The 21,894-nt window shown below is 41.2% G+C and overlaps 1 protein-coding gene across 5 annotated transcripts in view; it reads left to right on the top strand.

Annotated features, from left to right (window-relative positions):
• Positions 1-21,894, top strand: part of osbpl9 (oxysterol binding protein like 9) — a 99,276-nt gene that overhangs the window by 317 nt on the left and 77,065 nt on the right. For 4 of the 5 annotated variants that reach the window (XM_003220296.4, XM_003220298.4, XM_062978311.1 and 1 more), the window contains exon 2: positions 20,840-20,890. In XM_003220296.4, coding sequence (XP_003220344.2) covers positions 20,840-20,890 — 51 coding nt within the window. Of the gene's footprint in view, positions 1-2,993; positions 3,128-20,839; positions 20,891-21,894 lie in introns of those variants that run through there. The other variant, XM_062978312.1, reaches the window with a different exon arrangement.

Raw genomic sequence — 21,894 nt, 5'->3', positions numbered from 1 at the left:
GCCAATAAGACAACAGCGTCGGAAGATTGGCGTGGAGGGGGGCGTGGAGAAGACTCATGTTTAACTTGCGACTGAAGTAGGGCGAGGAGTGAAACTCGGGGCCTAGGCCTCGGAGTTGTTCTTTTACGAAAAGGGGCTTTAATGGAGAGGAGGCTTTTGGGGCGTAGAGAGGAAAAGCTGAAGGGAGGGCCGAAGCAGCATGACGGGGCTCATGTCCCAGTTTCCTTCCTCAGGGGCAGTGGTTCCCAACCTTTGGACCTCCAGGTGTTTTGGACTTCAACTCTCAGAAATCCCAGCCAGTTTACTAGCTGTTAGGAAGTGTGGGAGCTGAAGTCCAAAACACCTGGAGACCCAAAGGTTGGGAACCACTGCTCTGGGGTGTTAGGATATTTATTGTTCTTAGAGCAGGCACAGGCAAACTTCGGCCCTCCAGGTGTTTTGAACTTCAACTCCCACAATTCCTAACAGCCAGTAGGAATTGTTGTTAGGCTGTTAGGAATTGTGGGAGTTGAAGTTCAAAACACCTGGAGGGCCGAAGTTTGCCCGTGCCTGTATTACAGTATTAATATTTTTATCCCACATAAATCTTAAAGGAGACTCAAAACGGCTAATAATTCTTAAAAGTAATACAATTTACAGTTTAAAACTTACAATATAAAAATGCAAAAATAGATTGATTTCAACATGGGAAGAACTACTAAAATAAATAGTTCAAACACTTAAAAACCCATTAAAATGCATATACAACTCCCATTGAGGCTCATTCTTATTTTATTTATTTTATTTTATTTATTTACTGTACTTATACCCCTCTCTTCTCACCCCCGAAGGGGCACTCAGGGTGGCTTACAAACTATGGCAGTAATTCAATGCCAGATTCAAACAATAACAGTAAAACACAGTATTATAAAACTATAAAAACATATATGTATCTGGGTTGCTGTGAGTCTTTCGGGCTTTTGGAGGTTGTGAGGTACCTCTGAGGATGCCTGCCACAGATGTGGGCAAAAGGTCAGAAGAGCCAAACATGAGCCAACAATGTGATGCAGCAGCTAAAAAAGCCAACGGGATTCTGGCCTGCATCAATAGGGGTATAGCGTCTAGATCCAGGGAAGTCATGCTCCCCCTCTATTCTGCCTTGGTCAGACCACACCTGGAATACTGCGTCCAATTCTGGGCACCACAGTTGAAGGGAGATGTTGACAAGCTGGAAAGCGTCCAGAGGAGGGCGACTAAAATGATTAAGGGTCTGGAGAACAAGCCCTATGAGGAGCGGCTTAAAGAGCTTGGCATGTTTAGCCTGCAGAAGAGAAGGCTGAGAGGAGACATGATAGCCATGTACAAATACGTGAAGGGAAGTCATAGGGAGGAGGGAGCAAGCTTGTTTTCTGCTACCCTGCAGACTAGGACACGGAACAATGGCTTCAAACTACAGGAAAGGAGATTCCACCTGAACATCAGGAAGAACTTCCTCACTGTGAGGGCTGTTCGACAGTGGAACTCTCTCCCCCGGGCTGTGGTGGAGGCTCCTTCCTTGGAGGCTTTTAAGCAGAGGCTGGATGGCCATCTGTCGGGGGTGCTTTGAATGCGATTTCCTGCTTCTTGGCAGGGGGTTGGACTGGATGGCCCATGAGGTCTCTTCCAACTCTACTATTCTATGATTCTAGAGAAGCTTCTGGAACATGGCCATACAGCCTGAAAGATACTCAGCAACCCAGTGATCCCAGCCATGAAAGCCTTTGACAATACATATACGTATCAATTATAAATAATCTTTCAGATGATTAAAACATATCAAAGGTCTAGCACCAGCTGAGCTTTATAAACATTACACCAATTGCTTTTGGCGTTCTTATACAGATACCGTCATACTTATGGGTCATATTAATCCCAAAGGCTTGCTTAAATAACCAGGTCTTAAGATTTCTTCTAAAGCTTAAGAGTGAGGGGGCTGTTATAATGTCACTGGGGAGGGGAGTTCCACAGCTGTAGGGCCACCACTGAGAAGGCCCTGTCTCATCCCTGCCAATTGCACCTGATTATAAAGGGAGATATGTTTGGATAGGTAAGCTGGACCGGAACCATTCAGGTTTATAGGCTAAGGCCAGCACTTTGAATTGTGCTCAGAAGGAAGTCGGCAGCCAGTGGAGCTGACATAACAGTGCCATTGTATGTTCCCTGTATGCCGCTCCACTTAGCAGTCAGGCTACTTGAAGTTTCCTAACAGTCTTCATAGGCAAACCCACGTAGAGCATGTTGCAGTAGTCTATGTAAGATGTAACTAGAGCATGGACCACTGTGGCCAAGTCTGACTTCCCAAGGTACAGGCACAACTGGCGCACAAGTTTTACTTGTGCAAAGGCTCCCCTGGCCACCACTGAAACTTGGGATTCCAGCCTCAGCAATGAGTCCAGGAGAACTTCCCACCTGTGTCTTCAGGGGAAGTGTAACTCCATCCAGCTCAGGCTGTAACCCTATACCCTGTTCACCCTTGCGACTGACCAGGAGTACCTCTGTCTATCCTGGATTCAATTTTAATTAGTTCGCCTTCATTCAATTTGTTCACCCTCATCTTAGAAACTTTCCTTTTTAAAAAACCTGTCTGAATAGAAAAGGTAATAAAAAGAGCCGGGTAGCAAGTTAAGAAAGCATCTGCTTGTTTTACATTTTGGGGCGTCCTTAATGAAGGTAAACTTGAAAGAAAGTTTATTTGAACTCTGTGGGACAGCTACTGAATAAACAAATAGTCTGCCATGCACTTTTTGGTTTTGTTTTTTTACAAGGGTCAGTATTTTTTAGTAGTTGATGGCTGTACAGAACCCAACTTTCATAGAAGTATAAAACACATTTGGGGGAAAGAGCCAGCAGCAGCAACAAAAACATGAGTGTCATGGTGACTTAAGACTGACAGTTTCATTATGTCATAAAGCCTCCTCCCTCCCCTGCTTTATCCCATAATAATAAGTTTGAAGTACCACAAGACTGTTGTAGCACCCAAACTGCAGCAGAGGCCAGAAAAAAAACTAACGTATAGTCAGAGCATGGTGGGGACAGCCACCTGCTATCATTTGGACCCAGCATCTAGTATGGAGTGCTTTATATTTTAATCTGCCTTTGATGTCTGGAAGTAAGTAATCAAACACTTCTGTTATGTTTCCAGGGGTTCCTTCTTAATAACCGAGTCTGAAAAGAAAGGTTTGATTGTTCTAATTAAACATAATTCAGTTAAATCGACTGCTGCTACTTGTTTTATTAGGACATGCTGGTTAGCACAGTGCTCTTGTGTGAGAAGGATCTCATTAGCATTTAGCTTGGTTCATCCACGTTTACTGTATGTTTTCTGGTTTAAGTATTACAGAAGGATGGGTAATCTGTAGTCTTATACTCACTTATCTGGAGGAAGACCCATTAAAGTCAGTAGAGCTTACTAATAAGTACACTTGCATAGGGCTGTGTATTGCTCTTTTTGTCATTGCGTAGTATTTGTATAGCTGTTCCATGTCTAGCTCGATTATATTGCTTGCTTTTCACCTTCTTCAGTTCTGTTGCATCCTTTATTGGAATGGAATTGTGGAATTGTACATATCAAGCACGTGTAAAATTCCACAATTCAATTCCAATAAAGGATACAACAGAACTGAAGAAGGTGAAAAGTAAGCAATATAATCGATCTAGACATGGAACAGCTATACAAATACTGTACATATCAAGCAGTAGCCCCTGTGGCGAAGTGTGTTAAAGCACTAAGTTGCTGAACTTGCAGACCGAAAGGTCCCAGGTTCAAACCCCAGGAGTGGCGCGAGTGACCACTGTTAGCTCCAGCTTCTGCCAACCTCGCAGTTCGAAAACATGCCAATGTGAGTAGATCAATAGGTACCGCTCCGGCGGGAAGGTAACAGCGCTCCATGCAGTCATGCCGGCCACATGACCTTGTCTACGGCATTGTCTACGGACAATGCCAGCTCTTCGGCTTAGAAATGGAGATGAGCACCAACCCCCAGAGTCAGACATGACTGGACTTAACGTCAGGGGAAAACTTTACCTTTACTTTACATATCAAGCAAGATGCAGATGCATTATACAATTTGAAATAGGTGAACCAGTTGTCATATTTGTTTCATTTTTAAAAAGAAATGCTGTGTTCCACATTTTCTCAGCTTCAGAGGAGGGCAAATGAAATCTCAATTGAGCAAATCTTTCCAAGAAATCCTGTGATAGGTTCATCTTAACTTTGGAATGACCTGAGTGCACATAACAACCAATTGCTTAAGCTTTTCTGTATGTACTGTATCAAATTCTTATCTTCTGAGAACAACAGTAACAATATTATTTCTTCTCTTCCAGTGGCTGCCAAGGTGACTTGTAATACTTAAAAAACCCAAAATAATTCAATTCTAAAAATATCCCTAAAAACCAATAGGCACAATGTTTGGTTAGATAGAAACAATAATAGAATAATCGAAACAGGAACACAGATAATTTAATCTTCACTGATAGCACAGTGAAAAAGATGTTTAGAAGCTTGTTTTCTCTTAAAAGGCAAGAGATTGTGTCAGTAAGCTGTAGGGGATGAAAATGATATTTATTGTTTTCTTTATTTAACTTATAGCTTGTCTTTCTCCTGGGATGAGATCCAAGGCAACTTACAGAAATATAAAACAAAGTTACATTTAAAAACTTTATTCTACAAAAGTTTAAAAAGGAAACGGTTTTCCACAGCCTAGAAGCAGCCATGAAGAAGGTATTTTCCTGTAGCTATCAAATGTGCCAGTGGAGGTGTTGGGACCAAAAAGTCCTCCTTGCAGATCTTAAAACTCGTACTGATGTTGCAGCTAACAAAGAAAAAGGCCCAGACCCTTATTATATACTGGGTAAAATATAAAGTCAAGTTGCTTGGTAACATTTAACACTGTGACATTGTCTTTATAATACAACTACCATATGTGCGGAACCAATAACTGTTGCCTTTTTTATTCATGTCTGATAAGATATGTCCTCTTTGAACATTTTCCAAGTCCTTCTGCTGTAAGTCTTCATTCAGTAGGTGTTAGTATTACCCACAGTTCTGTATATCCATGCAAGGTCTTAGAACATATCCCCCTTGGATAAGGTAAAGGTTTTCCCCTGACATTAAGTCCAGTCATGTCTGACTCTGGGGGTTGGTGCTCATCTCCATTTCTAAGCCGAAGAGCCGGCGTTGTCCGTAGACACCTCCAAGGTCATGTGGCCGGCATGACTGCATGGAGCGCCGTTACCTTCCTGCTGGGGTGGTACCTATTTATCTACTCACATTGGCATGTTTTCGAACTGCTAGGTTGGCAGGAGCCCCCTTGGATAGAGGCAGTTATATTGCATTATTATTTGAATATATATGGAGAGATTATGTCTGTGCTACCAGTTAGTGGTTGGAGTGTATCTCTGTGTTAAAACAAGTCATTGAATTGATTCACAGGGTGCTGAAAGTTGAAGTTAGTTTTGCAGCAACTTTAAGAGTAGTTAATTTATTAGTAGTAAAAGTACACAGCCACAAACAACATATTTATCCAGTCCTTTCCTTCACTGCTACTATAGCCTTTTTCTTTCTGCTGTCCCCATCTAGCTGGTATGGTCTCCCGATAATAATAATAACAACAATAATAATAATAAACTTTATTTATACCCCACCATCATCTCCCTGCGGGGACTCGGGGCAACTTACATGGGGTGATATTTTGTCCTATAGCTGCATAAGAATTTTGAAGGCATGGGCATGGCCTTTTTTTGAGGATATATTTTGATCTTAAGGTTTTGTTTAGTTCTGTATATTGGAAGAAGGAAATAGATTACTGCCATGTAACAAAAATGCAGAGTCTCTAAAGGTAGCAGTCATATAAAGGTAACACTTCCTGTTGTACTGCTATGCAAGGTATGTGAGGTTACTATTGTGGTTTGCTAGTAGGGGTATAGGAACTATTAGTACTAGTAGAAACATGCAAAAATCCACACCCCTAACCATATTTGTTTGGATCTATATATTCAGAAAGGAAGCTAGCAAACCCATAGACTGGATCCTTTTTGATAGGGATGCAGAGACCATAAGCATTAATTTTTTTGTCCTGATAGGTGATCAAGTCTTAGCTATTACGTCTTCAACCCAGGGCTTCTTGCAACATATTTGAGTTCCTGTATATTTCTTGATTCATTGTACATTCATTGTATGCTACCAAGTTCATTATAACATAGGAAGTTGTTGATATCAACATAAGGAGAATAAATGTTATGAATGAAGATATACTGGTAAATGCTTGACTGATTTGCAATAGATAGTGATTTCTGGCTTTCAGTACTTTAACAAGAGCATGTAGAACTGTGGGCATTGGATGTGTGTGGGCAGGGGACAATGCCCACTCAGCCATGACTGGTGTTGTGCTAATTGTGTGTCTCTATTCACAAGCCTCATCTGTAAGATAGAATGTATGTTAGGGTTAGAATGTATGTTAGGGTTTGGCAAGTCTTGTTGAGCTTTTTAACAAGTTCTAGAGTTTTTTTTTCATTATGAACTTGCTTACTTACCTCTGTGTATGAGACATACATTTGGAAAATGCCATATGACTACCAAAGACCTAGAATCCTAAGCGATTCTTGCATTCTAAATTGGTCTTTATCTCAATTTTTTTCCTTTGTCTCTCTTACTTTCTATTTTCTTTCTTCATAAGTGTGAAATTCTGAAACAAAGTTTTCATCAACAAGATCACTTGCAAGTGTAGCAAGTTCATCTAAAACTGCACAAATTTGACTTGCATAATTTCAAGTAAAAGCAGAAATCAGAAAGAACTCCTTGGTTTTTGAAAATAGACCTCATCAAAGCTGTGACTTTCTAAGGTCACAGTGTTTAAAGAGAAAACAACTCTAAGTAATAGAAAAACTGGAGAACTGATATTTGAATGGTTTGATTTCTATTCTCTCACTGCCTCTGGTTTCTAGATAGTTTTTGTATCATTTAGGAGATGTTACATGCAATTTAATTACATAAAAGTGTGACATCAAGAATATTATAGGCATAATGTAGAAATGTGATGATGTGAAAAAAATCTTATTTTTTTTCTCCCAAGGACAATTTTTTAGTTTTTCCCATGGAAAAAAATGGAAATTTTGGACTGCATAAGAAACACACTGAAAAACTTTCTTTTTGAAGGATTGATATGTTTTATTTACCCAAAAAGTCACAAATTGAGAAGCAAAAAGGTTTGGCTGTAAAGCAGTATCCAGAATGTGTGTGAGCATCACAAACACCATTGTCAACAGATTTTCTTGTCTTAATTAGAAACTTATTCATTTTAGTGGTAATTATTGCAATTCAATCAATGAACTGCGGACATTATGAAAGTTATAGAAGTACCTACCGGTACACTTGAATAGCACTCCACTTCTGTAGTGATTGAACCTCTCTGGAAGTATTTAAATGGAGGCTGGATAACCATCTGTTGAGAGGGCTTTGACTGTGTTTTCCTTAATGGCAGAAGAGAGTTGATCTATATGCCTTTTGAGGGATCCCTTCCAAAACTAGTACAGTTTAGACTGCCTAGGGTCACTCCTTCTTTGCATGTTTTTGAACTAAGGCTGGATGGCCATCTGTTGGAAGGGTTTTGACAGTGTATTTTTGCCAGGCAGACTTTATGACGACCGAGGGGGTAAAGCCTTTTTTATGCGACACATCTGTGGACTACAGGCGACACATTGGTGCATCCTGATGCGCAGTTTGGAAAGCTCTGCTGTAGGGTGTACCAGTTTACAAGTTGTTGTTTAGGGATAAAGTTTTTAGCATTTAGCTTGTATGAAATTAAAGTTTGTATGTTTTAAAATGTCATAAATATGCCAAGTAGTATGAGATAAAGTGGAATACTTTTATATTTAGGCTTATCTTATACGTGTCAGTGTAGAACAGTAGCAGAACCACCCCAACAATTGCAAGTTGCCATTGCTGCTTTCCATCTTTAGGAGATCAGAAAGGTCAGAAAACTCATCTCTATGTAGTTGGAAGCTGTATATTGGAAATTGGCAAAAAGTGGAGATCATAGATAATCTGTGCTTAAACACTTGTCTTAGTAGAGCATAGTTTATGGTTCTAGTTGAAAACTTGACATTTCAATTAAGATAATTGAATGATGTAAACCAATAAAAATGTGTTTCAGAATGGCATTCGTATATTGTGTTTGTTTATGAAGGATAGTTTCCTTGATGTCCGCAACAAAACCAGCTGACCTTTTGGAGAAATCTGTTTTAATGGCGTTGTTAATGATACTGACTGTACAAAAAAGTTACTTCAAAATGTCCATTTTATAGCAAAGACAAAAGGAGATGTTAACCATGGTGAGAGTTGAGGGGGGAGACAAAATGTATTAAATACAGTGTATTGAAATGCATTATTGTTTATAATTTTCTGTATATTATTTTACTTGCATAAAGCTTTATTCATAGCTATTTTATATTAATAAAATATTTAAAATTGAAGAATTATGATTGAAGTAGCTATGCGTTAAGCAATGACAAAGAGTTATATTGTTGCCATTAAACCTACAGATAAAAGCAGAATGGCCCAGGGAAAAATAACAATGTAGCCAATCAGGATCTGTTTTGGAGGCATGAGCATGGAAGCTGCTGTGAATCCAGTTTTCATAGAATCATAGAATCATAGAATAGTAGAGTTGGAAGAGACCTCAAGGGCCATCTAGTCCAACCCCCCGCTAAGAAGCAGGAAATCGCATTCAAAGCACCCCCGACAGATGGCCATCCAGCCTCTGCTTAAAAGCCTCCAAAGAAGGAGCCTCCACCACGGCCCGGGGGAGAGAGTTCCACTGCCGAACAGCCCTCACAGTGAGGAAGTTCTTCCTGATGTTCAGGTGGAATCTCCTTTCCTGTAGTTTGAAGCCATTGTTCCGTGTCCTAGTCTGCAGGGCAGCAGAAAATAAGCTTGCTCCCTCCTCCCTATGACTTCCCCTCACATATTTGTACATGGCTATCATGTCTCCTCTCAGCCTTCTCTTCTGCAGGCTAAACATGCCCAGCTCTTTAAGCCTCTCCTCATAGGGCTTGTTCTCCAGACCCTTAATCATTTTAGTTGCCCTCCTCTGGACGCTTTCCAGCTTGTCAGCATCTCCCTTCATCTGCGGTGCCCAAAACTGGACACAGTATTCCAGGTGTGGTCTGACCAAGGCAGAATAGAGGGGGAGCATGACTTCCCTGGATCTAGACGTTATTCCCCTATTGATGCAGGCCAAAATCCCATTGGCTTTTTTAGCTGCTGCATCACATTGTAGGCTCATGTTTAACTTGTTGTCCACGAGGACTCCAAGATCTTTTTCGCACACACTGCTGTCAAGCCAGGCGTCCCCCATTCTGTATCTTTGATTTCCATTTTTTCTGCCGAAGTGAAGTATCTTGCATTTGTCCCTGTTGAACTTCATTTTGTTAGTTTCGGCCCATCTCTCTAGTCTGTCAAGATCATTTTGAATTCTGCTCCTGTCTTCTGGAGTGTTAGCTATCCCTCCGAGTTTGGTGTCATCTGCAAACTTGATGATCGTGCCTTCTAACCCTTCGTCTAAGTCGTTAATAAAGATGTTGAACAGAACCGGGCCCAGGACGGAGCCCTGCGGCACTCCACTTGTCACTTCTTTCCATGATGAAGACGACGCATTGGTGAGCACCCTTTGGGTTCGTTCGCTTAGCCAATTACAGATCCACCTAACCGTAGTTTTGTCTAGCCCACATTTTACTAGTTTGTTTGCCAGAAGGTCGTGGGGGACTTTGTCGAAGGCCTTACTGAAATCTAGATATGCTACATCCACGGCATTCCCTGTATCGACCCAACTCGTAACTCTATCGAAAAAAGAGATCAGATTAGTCTGGCATGACTTGTTTTTGGTAAATCCGTGTTGACTATTAGCAATGACCGCATTTGTTTCTAAGTGTTTGCAGACCACTTCCTTAATGATCTTTTCCAGAATCTTGCCTGGTATTGATGTGAGGCTGACCGGACGGTAATTGTTTGGGTCGTTCTTTTTTCCCTTCTTGAAGATAGGGACCACATTCGCCCTCCTCCAATCTGCTGGGACTTCTCCTGTTCTCCAAGAACTCTCGAAGATTATTGCCAGTGGTTCTGAAATAACTTCCGCTAGTTCCTTCAATACTCTTGGATGTAGCTGATCTGGCCCTGGGGACTTGAATTCGTTTAGAGTGGCCAGGTGTTCCTGGACAACTTGTTTCCCTATTTGGGGTTGGATTTCCCCCAATCCTTCGTCCATTCCATGTTGCTGAGGTTGAAGATGGCTTTCTTTTTGTGAGAAGACCGAGGCAAAGAAGGCATTAAGCAGTTCTGCCTTTTCCCTATCCCCTGTCACCATCACCCCATCTACTCCTTGCAGTGGCCCTATCGCCTCCTTGTTCTTCCTTTTTCTACCAACATAAGCAAAAAAACCTTTTTTGTTGTTTTTTATGTCCCTGGCAAGCCTGAGCTCATTTTGCGCTTTAGCCTTGCGAACCTTTTCCCTACAGGAGTTGGCTATACGTTTGAATTCTTCTTTGGTGATTTCTCCCCTTTTCCACTTCTTGTGCATGTCACTTTTGAGCTTTAGCTCAGTTAGAAGTTCTTTGGACATCCATTCTGGCTTCTTTGCACTTGTCTTATTTTTCTTCTTTGTTGGCACTGTTTGCATTTGCGCCTTGAGTATTTCACTTTTGAAAAACTCCCATCCATCCTTAACTCCCTTGTTTTTTAATATCGGCGTCCATGGAATGGTCCAGAATGCGTGTTTGACTTGTCTTAGTTTCAGCATTCCTTTGTATTGCAAACTGCAGGAGCACATGGTCACTTGCCCCTAAGGATCCAACCACTTCAACTGTATTGATCAGGTCTTCCACATTTGTTAAGATTAGATCAAGAGTTGCTGATCCCCTTGTTGCCTCTTCTACCTTCTGGACCATAAAATTATCTGCAAGGCAAGTGAGGAATTTGTTGGACTTTGTACTCTTGGCTGAGTTTGTTTTCCAGCAGATATCGGGATAATTGAAATCGCCCATGACTACTATATCTCTTCTTTGTGCCTGTTTGGTCAGCTGTTGACAGAAGGCTTCATCAAGTCCTTCATCCTGACTCGGAGGTCTGTAGTAGACACCCACGACAAGATCTTTTTGAGTCCCGGTTCCCTTGATTCTTATCCAGATGCTTTCAAGCTGGTTTCCCGGATTACAGTCTTGCATTTCTTCTGCAACGTAACTGTTTTTGACATATAAAGCTACTCCCCCTCCTCTCCCCTTTGTTCTATTTATGTGAAAGAGGTTATAGCCCTCAATGGTTAAATTCCAGTGATGGGAGTCATCCCACCAGGTTTCAGTGATGCCTATGACATCGTATGTGTGGTGCTGTGCTAGGAGTTGGAGTTCGTCTTGCTTATTTCCCATGCTCTGAGCATTAGTGTAAAGACATGTAAGCCCCTGTGACCTCCCCTCGAACTGTTTATTTGGGATTATTGTGCTCTCTGTACTTGGTCCTTGCTGTGTTTGTGCAGCCCTCCGTTTAGCCTTACGGCGGTTCCCTGTGGTCGTGGGTAATATAGTGTTCGCCAGGCTGTTGTTCCCCTCCCCCAGTGGATTTAGTTTAAAGTGCGCCTGATGAGGTTTGTGAGTCTGTGTGCAAAAAGATGTTTTCCTACTTGTGTGAGATGCACCCCATCGCTTGCCAGTAGTCCATCCTCTTGGAAGAGTAGACCATGGTCAAGGAAGCCAAAATGCTCCTCTTGACACCATTTTCTGAGCCAGTTATTGACCTGTACTATTTTTCCGGCCCTTGTAGAGCCATGTCCTACAACGGGGAGGAGGGATGAAAAGATCACATGTACATTATACAGTTTTAGCTTTGTTCCCAGAGCTCGAAAATCATTTGTGATCTTTTGAAAAGTATGCCTAGCGGTGTCATTGGTACCTACATGAATCAACATAAGGTGGGGAGGGTGATGGGGCTTTAGGAGCCTGCTGAGCCTCTGAGTGATATGGTGTATTTTTGTCCCCGGGAGGCAGCATGTTTCTCGAGCCATCCCATCCGGTCTGGAAATGATGGCTTCCGTTCCTCTAAGGAGGGAGTCACCTACTACCAAGACCTGTTTCCTTTGAGGATTGACAGGGTCCCTTTTGTGCAAGACAGTGTGTATGTCCCCTGAAGAGTGTTTCTGTTGAAGTGAATCATGTAGGTGTAAAGTGTTGTCCTCCTCCTCAACATCCCCAGTGCATTCATCAATGACAATCCATTGAGATACATCCGAGAGCCCATTACTCTCCCAAGGATGTTCCTGTTGCTCCTGGTCTATGATTGGGGATGGAGCATTTGCATGATTACATAAGTGTGACTGTGGTGATGCACTGTCCCTGTCAGGGCTATCCCCTGCGCATTGATCCAGGATGGTCCACTGAGTGGTATCTAAGAAACTGTGGTCCTCCACAAGATGTGTTTCCTGATTGTATGTTAATGATGTAAGAATTTCAAATCTGTTGTGTAAATGCAGCTGAGCAGAGGAGTTCTGTGGAGGCTGCCTGGTCCTGCGTCTCCTTCTATGGGTGACCTCCTTCCAAGCCTGAGGGTTGTCTACCTTTGAGTTGATCTCCCCATAAGGTTCCTGATCATGGTCTTGGTGGTGTTGGTGTGATGCAGGCTGCTGATCTACAGCAGCGTGTTGTGCAGTGTCCAAGAAGAGCTCGAGTGCCTGAATGTCCTTAAGGGTCTTAATACGGTGCTCGAGCTGTTGGATCCTCTGCTCCATCAGAGTCATCTGTTTGCATTTGGAGCAGATGTAGTTGTCTAGTTTTTGTGTGAAAAAGCGGAACATGCCACAGCTGGTGCATGTGATGGGAATGTTTTGCTTTTGTTGCATCTCTTGGTGAGCGTGGTGGCCAAGTGGGATCTTTGTACAGTTAAGTAATATGCACGCACTTTATGTGCAGACTGCAACAAACCACGTCTTTGTGTATTTGTTTATGTTGCTTTGTTTCCTGTATGTACTGCAAAGGATAGTTAGTAAAGGTGCCTTTTCAACACAACAGTCACACAACAGTTAGACTTTGACCACAGGAGCCAAGCCCAAACTCAGTTTAAAATCTTAGCCAAATCTTAGCCAAATCCTACCTGAAGCCAGGGAGCAAAAATGTCCTCCTGCTTCCTCTGCTTCTGCGAGAACCAACTGCCCTTCTGGGATCAGGCTCTGGCAGAAACTCACACTGGCAAATAAAGCTTTCCCAGAAACTCAATTAACAGGGGACAATGCCTGCTGTCAATCAACTTAAGTACCTGGCTCTCTTTCAACACAACAGTCACACAACAGTTAGACTTTGACCACAGGAGCCAAGCCCAAACTCAGTTTAAAATCTTAGCCAAATCTTAGCCAAATCCTACCTGAAGCCAGGGAGCAAAAATGTCCTCCTGCTTCCTCTGCTTCTGCGAGAACCAACTGCCCTTCTATATTATTTTACTTGCATAAAGCTTTATTCATAGCTATTTTATATTAATAAAATATTTAAAATTGAAGAATTATGATTGAAGTAGCTATGCGTTAAGCAATGACAAAGAGTTATATTGTTGCCATTAAACCTACAGATAAAAGCAGAATGGCCCAGGGAAAAATAACAATGTAGCCAATCAGGATCTGTTTTGGAGGCATGAGCATGGAAGCTGCTGTGAATCCAGTTTTGTTATAATGCTCCACACTGTAGCAATATGCTGCTTTGCTATGAAGGAAAATAAATATTCTTATATAAACCTTCTGAATGAGGTCACACTGCATTTCATTCTCGTCTGATACGTTGGAGACTCCTGTTTCAAGTAACTTGATATTATACCTATTGAAAAATAAAAAATATTGTTTTACAAGTAGAGGAAATAATGAATCTAACTATAGATATCTGTACATGGGCATGATTTTGTACTTTATTACTGTTTTATGTATTTGAGTTGTTTTGTTTAAAATGTCTGTACAGTTTCATGGATGGATTGCAGAGGTATTTCTGAGTTAATTTTCAGTTCCTAGGCTGTAAATAAAATAAAATCATCAAGTCTGACCTAATCTTGAAAACTAAATAGGGCTTGATGGTTGTACCTTTTCAGTGGTGTCAAATTTGTGATCCTCCAGATGTTTTGGACTTCAGCTCCCAGAATTCCTGACCATTGGACAAGTAATAATATAATAATAATAAAACTTTATTTATACCCCGCCACCATCTCCCCAATGGGGACTCGGGGCGGCTTACATGGGGCCATGCCCAAGACAATACAATAAACCATAACATAATACAATTAAATAATACATTACATAAAATAAACAGTACAACATAAAATCAAAACAGCAATATAACACGAGCGGGCCGCATGAATACTACATTTAAAAACTAGATTAAAAATTAAAACTCTGGGTGAGAAAGGGATCAGAATAAAACCTCGAGGGACGGGACATCAGATAGTGAACCAGTCTAGAGGATAAATATCGGGGGGGAGTAGCATAGAACATTTACTCTCCGAAAGCACACCGGAAGAGCCATGTTTTTAAATCTTTCCTGAAGGCTAAAAGGGTGGGGGCTTGCCTGATTTCAATGGGCAGCGAGTTCCACAAGCGAGGGGCCACCGCAGAAAAGGCCCTCTCCCTTGTTCCTACAAGGCGAGCCTGAGATATAGGTAGTGGCGACAGGAGGGCCTCCCCTGATGATCGGAGAGGTCGGGCAGGTTTATGGTAGGAGATACGGTCACGAAGGTAGGCAGGTCCCAAACCGTTTAGGGCTTTATAAATGATGGTCTGCACCTTGAATTGGGACCGGAAGATGAACGGCAGCCAGTGGAGCTCCTTAAACAGGGGAGTAGATCTCTCCCTGTAACTCGCCCCCGTTATTAGTCTGGCGGCCGAACGTTGGACCAGCTGTAACTTCCGGGCCGTCTTCAAGGGAAGCCCCACGTAGAGCGCATTACAGTAGTCCAGTCTAGAGGTAACTAAGGCATGGACCACCGTGGTCAAGTCAGACTTCACGAGGTATGGTCGCAGTTGGCGCACAAGTTTGAGTTGTGCAAAAGCCCTCCCGGCCACCGCCGACACCTGCGCTTCAAGCGTCAGCGCTGAATCCAGGAGGACCCCCAAACTGCGGACCTGTGATTTACAAACTGGCTAGAGCTTATGGAAATTGGAGGTCAAAACATCTGGAGGGTCACAAGTTTGACATTTCTGCTCTAGATAGTGCTTTATTTTATACTAACCTTTTTTGTTTGTTTAAGGAAGTTTGCATCGTTCTGCATGCAGAAGTACATTCTGGTGGTTGTAGGGGTATGTCTTCAAGTAACCTGTCCATTTGTGGTGACCCTAATCATTTCATATAATTTTCATACGCAGATGTAGTTTTGCAACTTTCTTCCTCTAAAATTTAGCCTATAGAATTCAGTGTTCATTGGTGGTCTCCCATGCAAGTGCCAACCAGCAGACCCTGCTAAGCTTCCAAGATCAGAGGTGATAGGCATACTGGTAAGAGCCTGTCTCCTCATATGCCATGTAACAAAATAATTTTATTATTGTCAGATCTTGCAGTGAAGGGTATAAACAGGAAAGTTAAAGATCTTTCTGATATATTTGTTGTCACTTCAGTGGAAGTATTCAGAGAGAAGGAGGGGATCAAGCCTGTGATTTCCTCATTGCAGTGGATGTTGATACCCCTAAAGTGAGGAGGGACATATAAGGAAAGAGAAATGGCATTCAGGCCTTGACAGCCATTGCTGGATATGGGTATCATTGACGTGGTTTGGCGTTCTGACTGTACATTGTAACAGTACATTCCTACAATGTTTACTCAGAAATATGCCCCAGTGATTCAATGGGACTTACTCCCAGATAACTAAGTAACTCCTTATGGAGACTGCAGCTTTAGTAGGTTTATGCTCTGAATGTTTTTGAAAGTACATACCATATATACTCAAGTATAAGCCGACCCGAATATAAGCTGAATATAATTTTACCACAAAACCTGGAAAAACTTACTGACTTGAGTGTAAAATGAGGATGGGAAATGCAACAGCTACTGGTAAATTTCAAAAATAAAAATAGATACCCATTAATTGAGGCATCAGTAGCTTAAATGTTTTTGAATATTTACATAAAACTGTAATTTAAGATAATAAGACTTTAATAAGATAAGACTATCTAACTCTGATTACCTATATACTTGAGTATATGCCAACCCGAATATAAGCCAGCCAGGACCTTCACTCGAGTATAATCCGAGGGGGAATTTTTCAGCCCTAAAAGGGCTGGAAAACTTGGCTTATACTCAAGCATATACAATAGTTACTTTTCATTGTTATATTCTATATTTATTATTCAACAACACAATCAGGAAAGAATTTAGTGTTCTTAGTTGAATTCCTGTTATTTCCTTGAGCAGCCACACGAGGGAGCCAAAATATGTGATTCTTCCTGTGCTATATTCAGACATTGTAACATGATGTTCTGTTTTTGTATTTTCCCCTCATGTCAATGCAGCAGAGTAATCCAAAACAGTGAATTAGACTTTCAAACTACTTGACTGCAGTTTCTATTGAGGTAGTTTGATTCATGTATTTACAAGTGTTTAGTAGGTAATTGTTATGTACTGAAAATACTAGACTATAGTATTTCCAGTGTGTACTCAGTACAGTTGGCCTTTCATATTCGCAGGGGTTAGGGGTACAAGAATCCTGCACAGTGGAAGAACCACAAATATCTCCAGGGCTAGGCCAAGGCATTATTGCAGAGCTGGTGGGGGCTTGTCAGTCCTTGACCTCTCCTGAAGCACTGAAGGGTAAGGCGGAGCAGCCTTTGCCAACCAACTCGGGAAGCGTAGGCACTGGTTAGATGCCAGAGTTGGTTGACAAAGAGGATTTCTGTTGCTCTGCCACCTCCCACAGCTTCAGAAGAGTTGGAGGAGCAGAGATTCCTCCTTTCTTCCCCAAAGAAGCTTTTCTGTGGCCCTGGACATATCCTTCACTTTTTTTAAGTGGGGGTGGAGTGGGAGAGCAGAAACAAGCCCCTTTACTAACCAACTCTGACATCCTACGCAGTGGTTGGCTGCTAGAGTTGATCAGTAAAATAGCTTGCAGTTCTCCCACCTTTTCCAAAGACTCGGGAGGAGGCACAACAGAATTAGTGGCCTGCCAACCACTTCTGGAAATCCTTTCAATGGCAAGATTCCGGAGGTGATTGGAAGCAATTGTGGCAATTGTTTCTCCGCCATGCCCAAAGCCCAAGGCTGTGACATGCACATTCACACAGCACTCCAAGGCCTCTGGAGGGGATTGGGAGCAGCTATGGTTGCTTTGCAAATTTAAGATCATTCTTTGAATGTACATGTGACAGCCTTGGCCCTCAGGAGACAATTGTTAAATCCGCAGATCTGGAGAGCTGGTTGTAAATACTTTATTCTCCTGAGATCCCGTTGTTTTCTTCATGCCTTCTTTATTGGTGAAGTTCCATATCAGTCAGGGACACACAATTGTTTGGTCTTAGTAGCAAATTTTTTTAAAGTGTTTGCCGAAACCCTGTTCCTCTATTAGTTCTTGACTTGCCTCTCCTCATGAAGTCAAGAATAATTTCCCATCCTCCTCCTCAGCTCAAAGACTAGAATTGCAAAGGAGGCAGAGCATTTTGTGTTTGGCTTGGCACTGTTGGAGCACTCTGAGGTTCTATTAAAGCAGGCCTGCACAACATACAGCCCATGGGCCACACAAGCCATTGATGTGGCCTGTGTCTACTGCTTTCTCCCATCCACTGAGTCTCTCCTTCCCTGACCCACCTGCTCTGTGCTTTCCCCTGCCAACTCACTCAAGGCTTTTCTCACCTGCCCGTTCACTCAATGCATTCCCCCTTCCATTCGCTCAATGCTTTCTCCTGTCTGCCTGCTCGCTCAAGGCTTATAATATATAATAATATCTATATGTGTGCGTGCGTTCATGCGTGCATAGTATGAAACTTTTATAAGGGGTTGATTTAATCTATGGTTTTCTAGTAAAGCTGAATTGCTGTATTGAGAAAGGATGCATGTATATAAAGTGTGTCACCAACATGAACAGTTTGGAAAGCTCTGAGAGGCTAGAGATGTGAAGGCCTGGGAAAAAGTGGAAAAAGTCAAGGAAGAACTATCATTTTTGGCAAAGCTTTCTCCCCTCAAAAATGGGGGAAACATTATGGGACACAATATTTTTCTGTAGAATAATAAACAAAAAATTTGTAAATCTTTCTATATTTGCCCCCATCCCAGAAATTATATTTAGAAACTCTGGAGCAGGTAGAGTTTTATGTAAATTTTTGCACAATATCTGATATTGTAGTTCGTTCATTTTATTTATTACTTGGGCTTTTTTGGTTCTTCAGAGAAGAATAGCTGTTTTATTTCTGCTTTATAGTATGATTACATGCAATAAAATACTTTTCTTATTTTCATTGGTGGGTTTTGTTTGTTTTTTGGTTGTACCTCATAAAGGGACAACTTCAAAGTTGAGGGAGGTATTACTCCACTACTGTAAGTTTTAAAAAGCTTTAAGACATCATCATCACCCCACTTCAGATTATTGTTGATGGCTCATGTGATGTTAGGGTGTGCCTGACTTTGAGTTTTCTGTGTTCACAGGATTGAACAATTGTATGAAGAAGTATTAAATAGCACCAATTCCCCTCCTGCACATGTTTATTGTTCTTGTTGTTTTTGAGAACTGGTCCTTTGGGCATAGATTTGGTTGTTATGAGAAGTAGTACATAGTACATTGGCTATAAATGAAATGTTGATTGTCATGTTGGGGTTACTCCCAAGCTTTCTTGCATTCATTTGTTTCAGAACCTGATCTACTAGTGTTTATTCTGGCTGACATCGAACACTGAGCCAGTGGAATTCTTCTGGTATAACCTGGTTTTATTTCTTTCACCCCAGCTGTTAAATTTTCAGTGCCACCTTAAAAAATGCTCCCCAAAGTTTTCTACTTGGCCAAAGTATATTTTAAGAGTACATGAAAGGGAGAAGGGTAAGGGTGTGTGGCTACTTTGTGCTGCTGATAGAAGCTTTCTTGTTTTCTGTCAATAGAAGAACACAATTGCACCCATGCCCCTGAATATACATCTTTCAATGTACATCAACTTGTATATATTTGAAACAATTTAAATAAAAATGTTTGGAATTGAATATTGTGTCTTGTTTTATTTCTTCTGTTTTTTCTTTTCTTATTCCTTATTCTTATGACCTTAGAACATAACTTGTCCACCTTAATCAGTAATGAGAGGAGACCAACTTCTTGTTTATTCACTATAGCTGAGCTTACTGTATTCTTTATTAATGAAACATATTGCCAAATATAATTTAGTTGTTAAGGTATTCCTTAGAGATTTGAACAGCTAAACACCCTCATTCTACAAACCTAAATTTTACATTTGCCAAGTACAATGTTCCCTCGCTACTTCGCGGTTTTCTTTGCGGAGGCAGAGGCTCTGCTGAGACTGCCCAAGCCCCTCCTCCTCCTCCTCCCTCGAAGCAGATGGCAAGGAGGAACTGCAAAGAATGTTAGGAGGTAGCCAGGCAGCAAATAATAGTGTATAACAACTGAAATAAGGTATAAATATTAAAATAAATATAGCGTTCCTACTTTGCGGATTTTCACTTTTTGTGGGTGGTCCTGGAACATAACCCCCGTGATAAGTGAGGGAACATTGTAGTTGTTTTTTTTTAGTATGCAGTGTATCTATCTAATGCCTTTTGCCTAAATTTTATTCAAGAATCAGGCCCCATCTATACTGACCATTTAATACCATTTAAACCAGTATTGAAGAAAGTAGTTTCGCTGTGCGGGCGATTGCATGGGGAATTTTAGAACTTGTTTGGGGCCCTGAATAGGGATTACACAAACCACTACAATACTGAGCATATTAAGGGCTTTCCTTCATGTGCTTTTCTGAGAGTTTGTGGCCTAGGCACCATAGTTTAAAGCTAGCTCCAAACTGCATTAAATTATCAATGTAAATGGGGCCTGTGTGTCAAGAGTAGGAGCGTGCAACCTGGTAGCCTCTAGATCAGGCCTGCACAACTTGTGGCCCTCCAAGTGTTTTGGACTTCAGCTCCCAGAATTCCTGGCAATTGGACAAGCTGGTTAAGGTTTCTAGGAATTGGAGACGCAAACATCTGGAGGACCACAAGTTGTGCAGGTTTGATTTGGAGGTTAGATGGTCCAACTTGCATGATTCCTGAACATTAACAATGCTGGCTGTGCTTACCATGTGAACAGTGTTGCGAAACATCTTGAGATTATCAGCATACATAAGAGAAAGCAAATTTAGGCTATCTCAAAATCATTACACCATTTCCTGTGGTTGTATTTTCAGACATGGGGAACATAACTTCTGTCCCATTGAAGATATATTAATAGGGCTAGAAGTTTTTATTGCTTTTCCACTGTCCACCTTGTGTTTAAAAAAGGGAGTTTCATAGCTTTCATGTGAATTCTTGGTTTTCTCCTTGATTCTGTGAAGCTTGTTCTTTCAGACTTTCAGAAACTTGAAACTTTTCAGGTTGCATTCTTTGTTACAGATAAGTAAGAGGAGCACTGTGGAAAAGTAGCATTTTTAAAAGAAGTAAGAGGAGTGTTATTGAGTTTTTTGGACTTCATATAGCAAAATGCAATGTGTACATAATGTTTTGTATCCAGCTGTAAAAAAAACTATTTTTAATTGTGTGCATACTTGCAAAGAATAATAAACCTGTTGGTAATGTGATTATAAAAATGCAATTTATAGTGGTATGTTGTACTAAAGTGATTATTTTCTTGTTTCAGTCAAAGGACAAAATGATGCGGGGATCACGCCGAGGTTGTGTTAGACTAAGAGTAAGTATTTCTTATGTTATCTTGTACTTTTGTGATATAGCATTTATGATCACACTGAGATAGCTTATATGCTTTATTTTATTCTTATGATCTCTTAAATAAAGATTAAATAGATTTTTTTCGTGTCTGGAGCAACTTGAGAAACTGCAAGTCACTTCTGGTGTGAGAGAATTGGCTATCTGCGAGGACGTTGCCTAGGGGACGCCCAGATGTTTTGATGTTTTTACCATCATTGTGGGAGGCTTCTCTCATGTCCCCGCATGGAGCTAGAGCTGATAGAGGGAGCTCATCTGTGCTCTCCCTAGGTGGGATTCGAACCTGGCAGCCTTCAGATCAGCAACCCAACCTTCAAGTTGCAAGGCTTTAATCCACTACGCAACCGGGGGCTCCATTAAATAGATAAAATGATGTTTTGAGTATCAGAAACAAATTTCACCCAGATATACTTTATAATTAGTCCATAATAAAGTATTTAGTGTTTATAGGTGCAATTTGGCAGAAAAGTTGGTTTTGAAAATAAATGCTGCCTAGGTTATTACTCCTCTATTTGTTTGACCTTTCTGTTAAATAAATATCTCTGCCTTATTCTGGTGACAATAAAGTCTTAAGGAATGTCAGGTAATATTTAGCTGTGATATCATTGCATAATTGTTTTTTGGAGTTCTTGACTGTTTTTTCAACATTAATTTTTGCTGACAAACATTAATAACAGATGTTAGATAACAGAATGTAAGGACGACAAATACAAATGAAATTGCTTGAGAGTAGCAATATGTATTCTGTTACCTGTCTGTTTATGTCTGCATACTGTTAGCTGCTAACAAGTGTGTGTCTACGGCAGGGGTCCCCAAACTAAGGCCCGGGGGCCGGATGCGGCCCTCCAAGGTCATTTACCTGACCCCCGCCCTCAGTTTTAGACTTAGGCTTGCCCAAAGTCTGAAATGACTTGAAGGCACACAACAACAACAATCCTACTTTACTTGACTATCTCATTGGCCAGAAGC

This window comes from Anolis carolinensis, chromosome 4, assembly GCF_035594765.1.
Source record: "Anolis carolinensis isolate JA03-04 chromosome 4, rAnoCar3.1.pri, whole genome shotgun sequence".
NCBI classification, from domain to species: domain Eukaryota; kingdom Metazoa; phylum Chordata; class Lepidosauria; order Squamata; family Dactyloidae; genus Anolis; species Anolis carolinensis.
The sequence above is the reverse complement of the archived record's forward strand: the minus strand, read 5'-3'. Positions and strand labels throughout refer to the sequence as shown.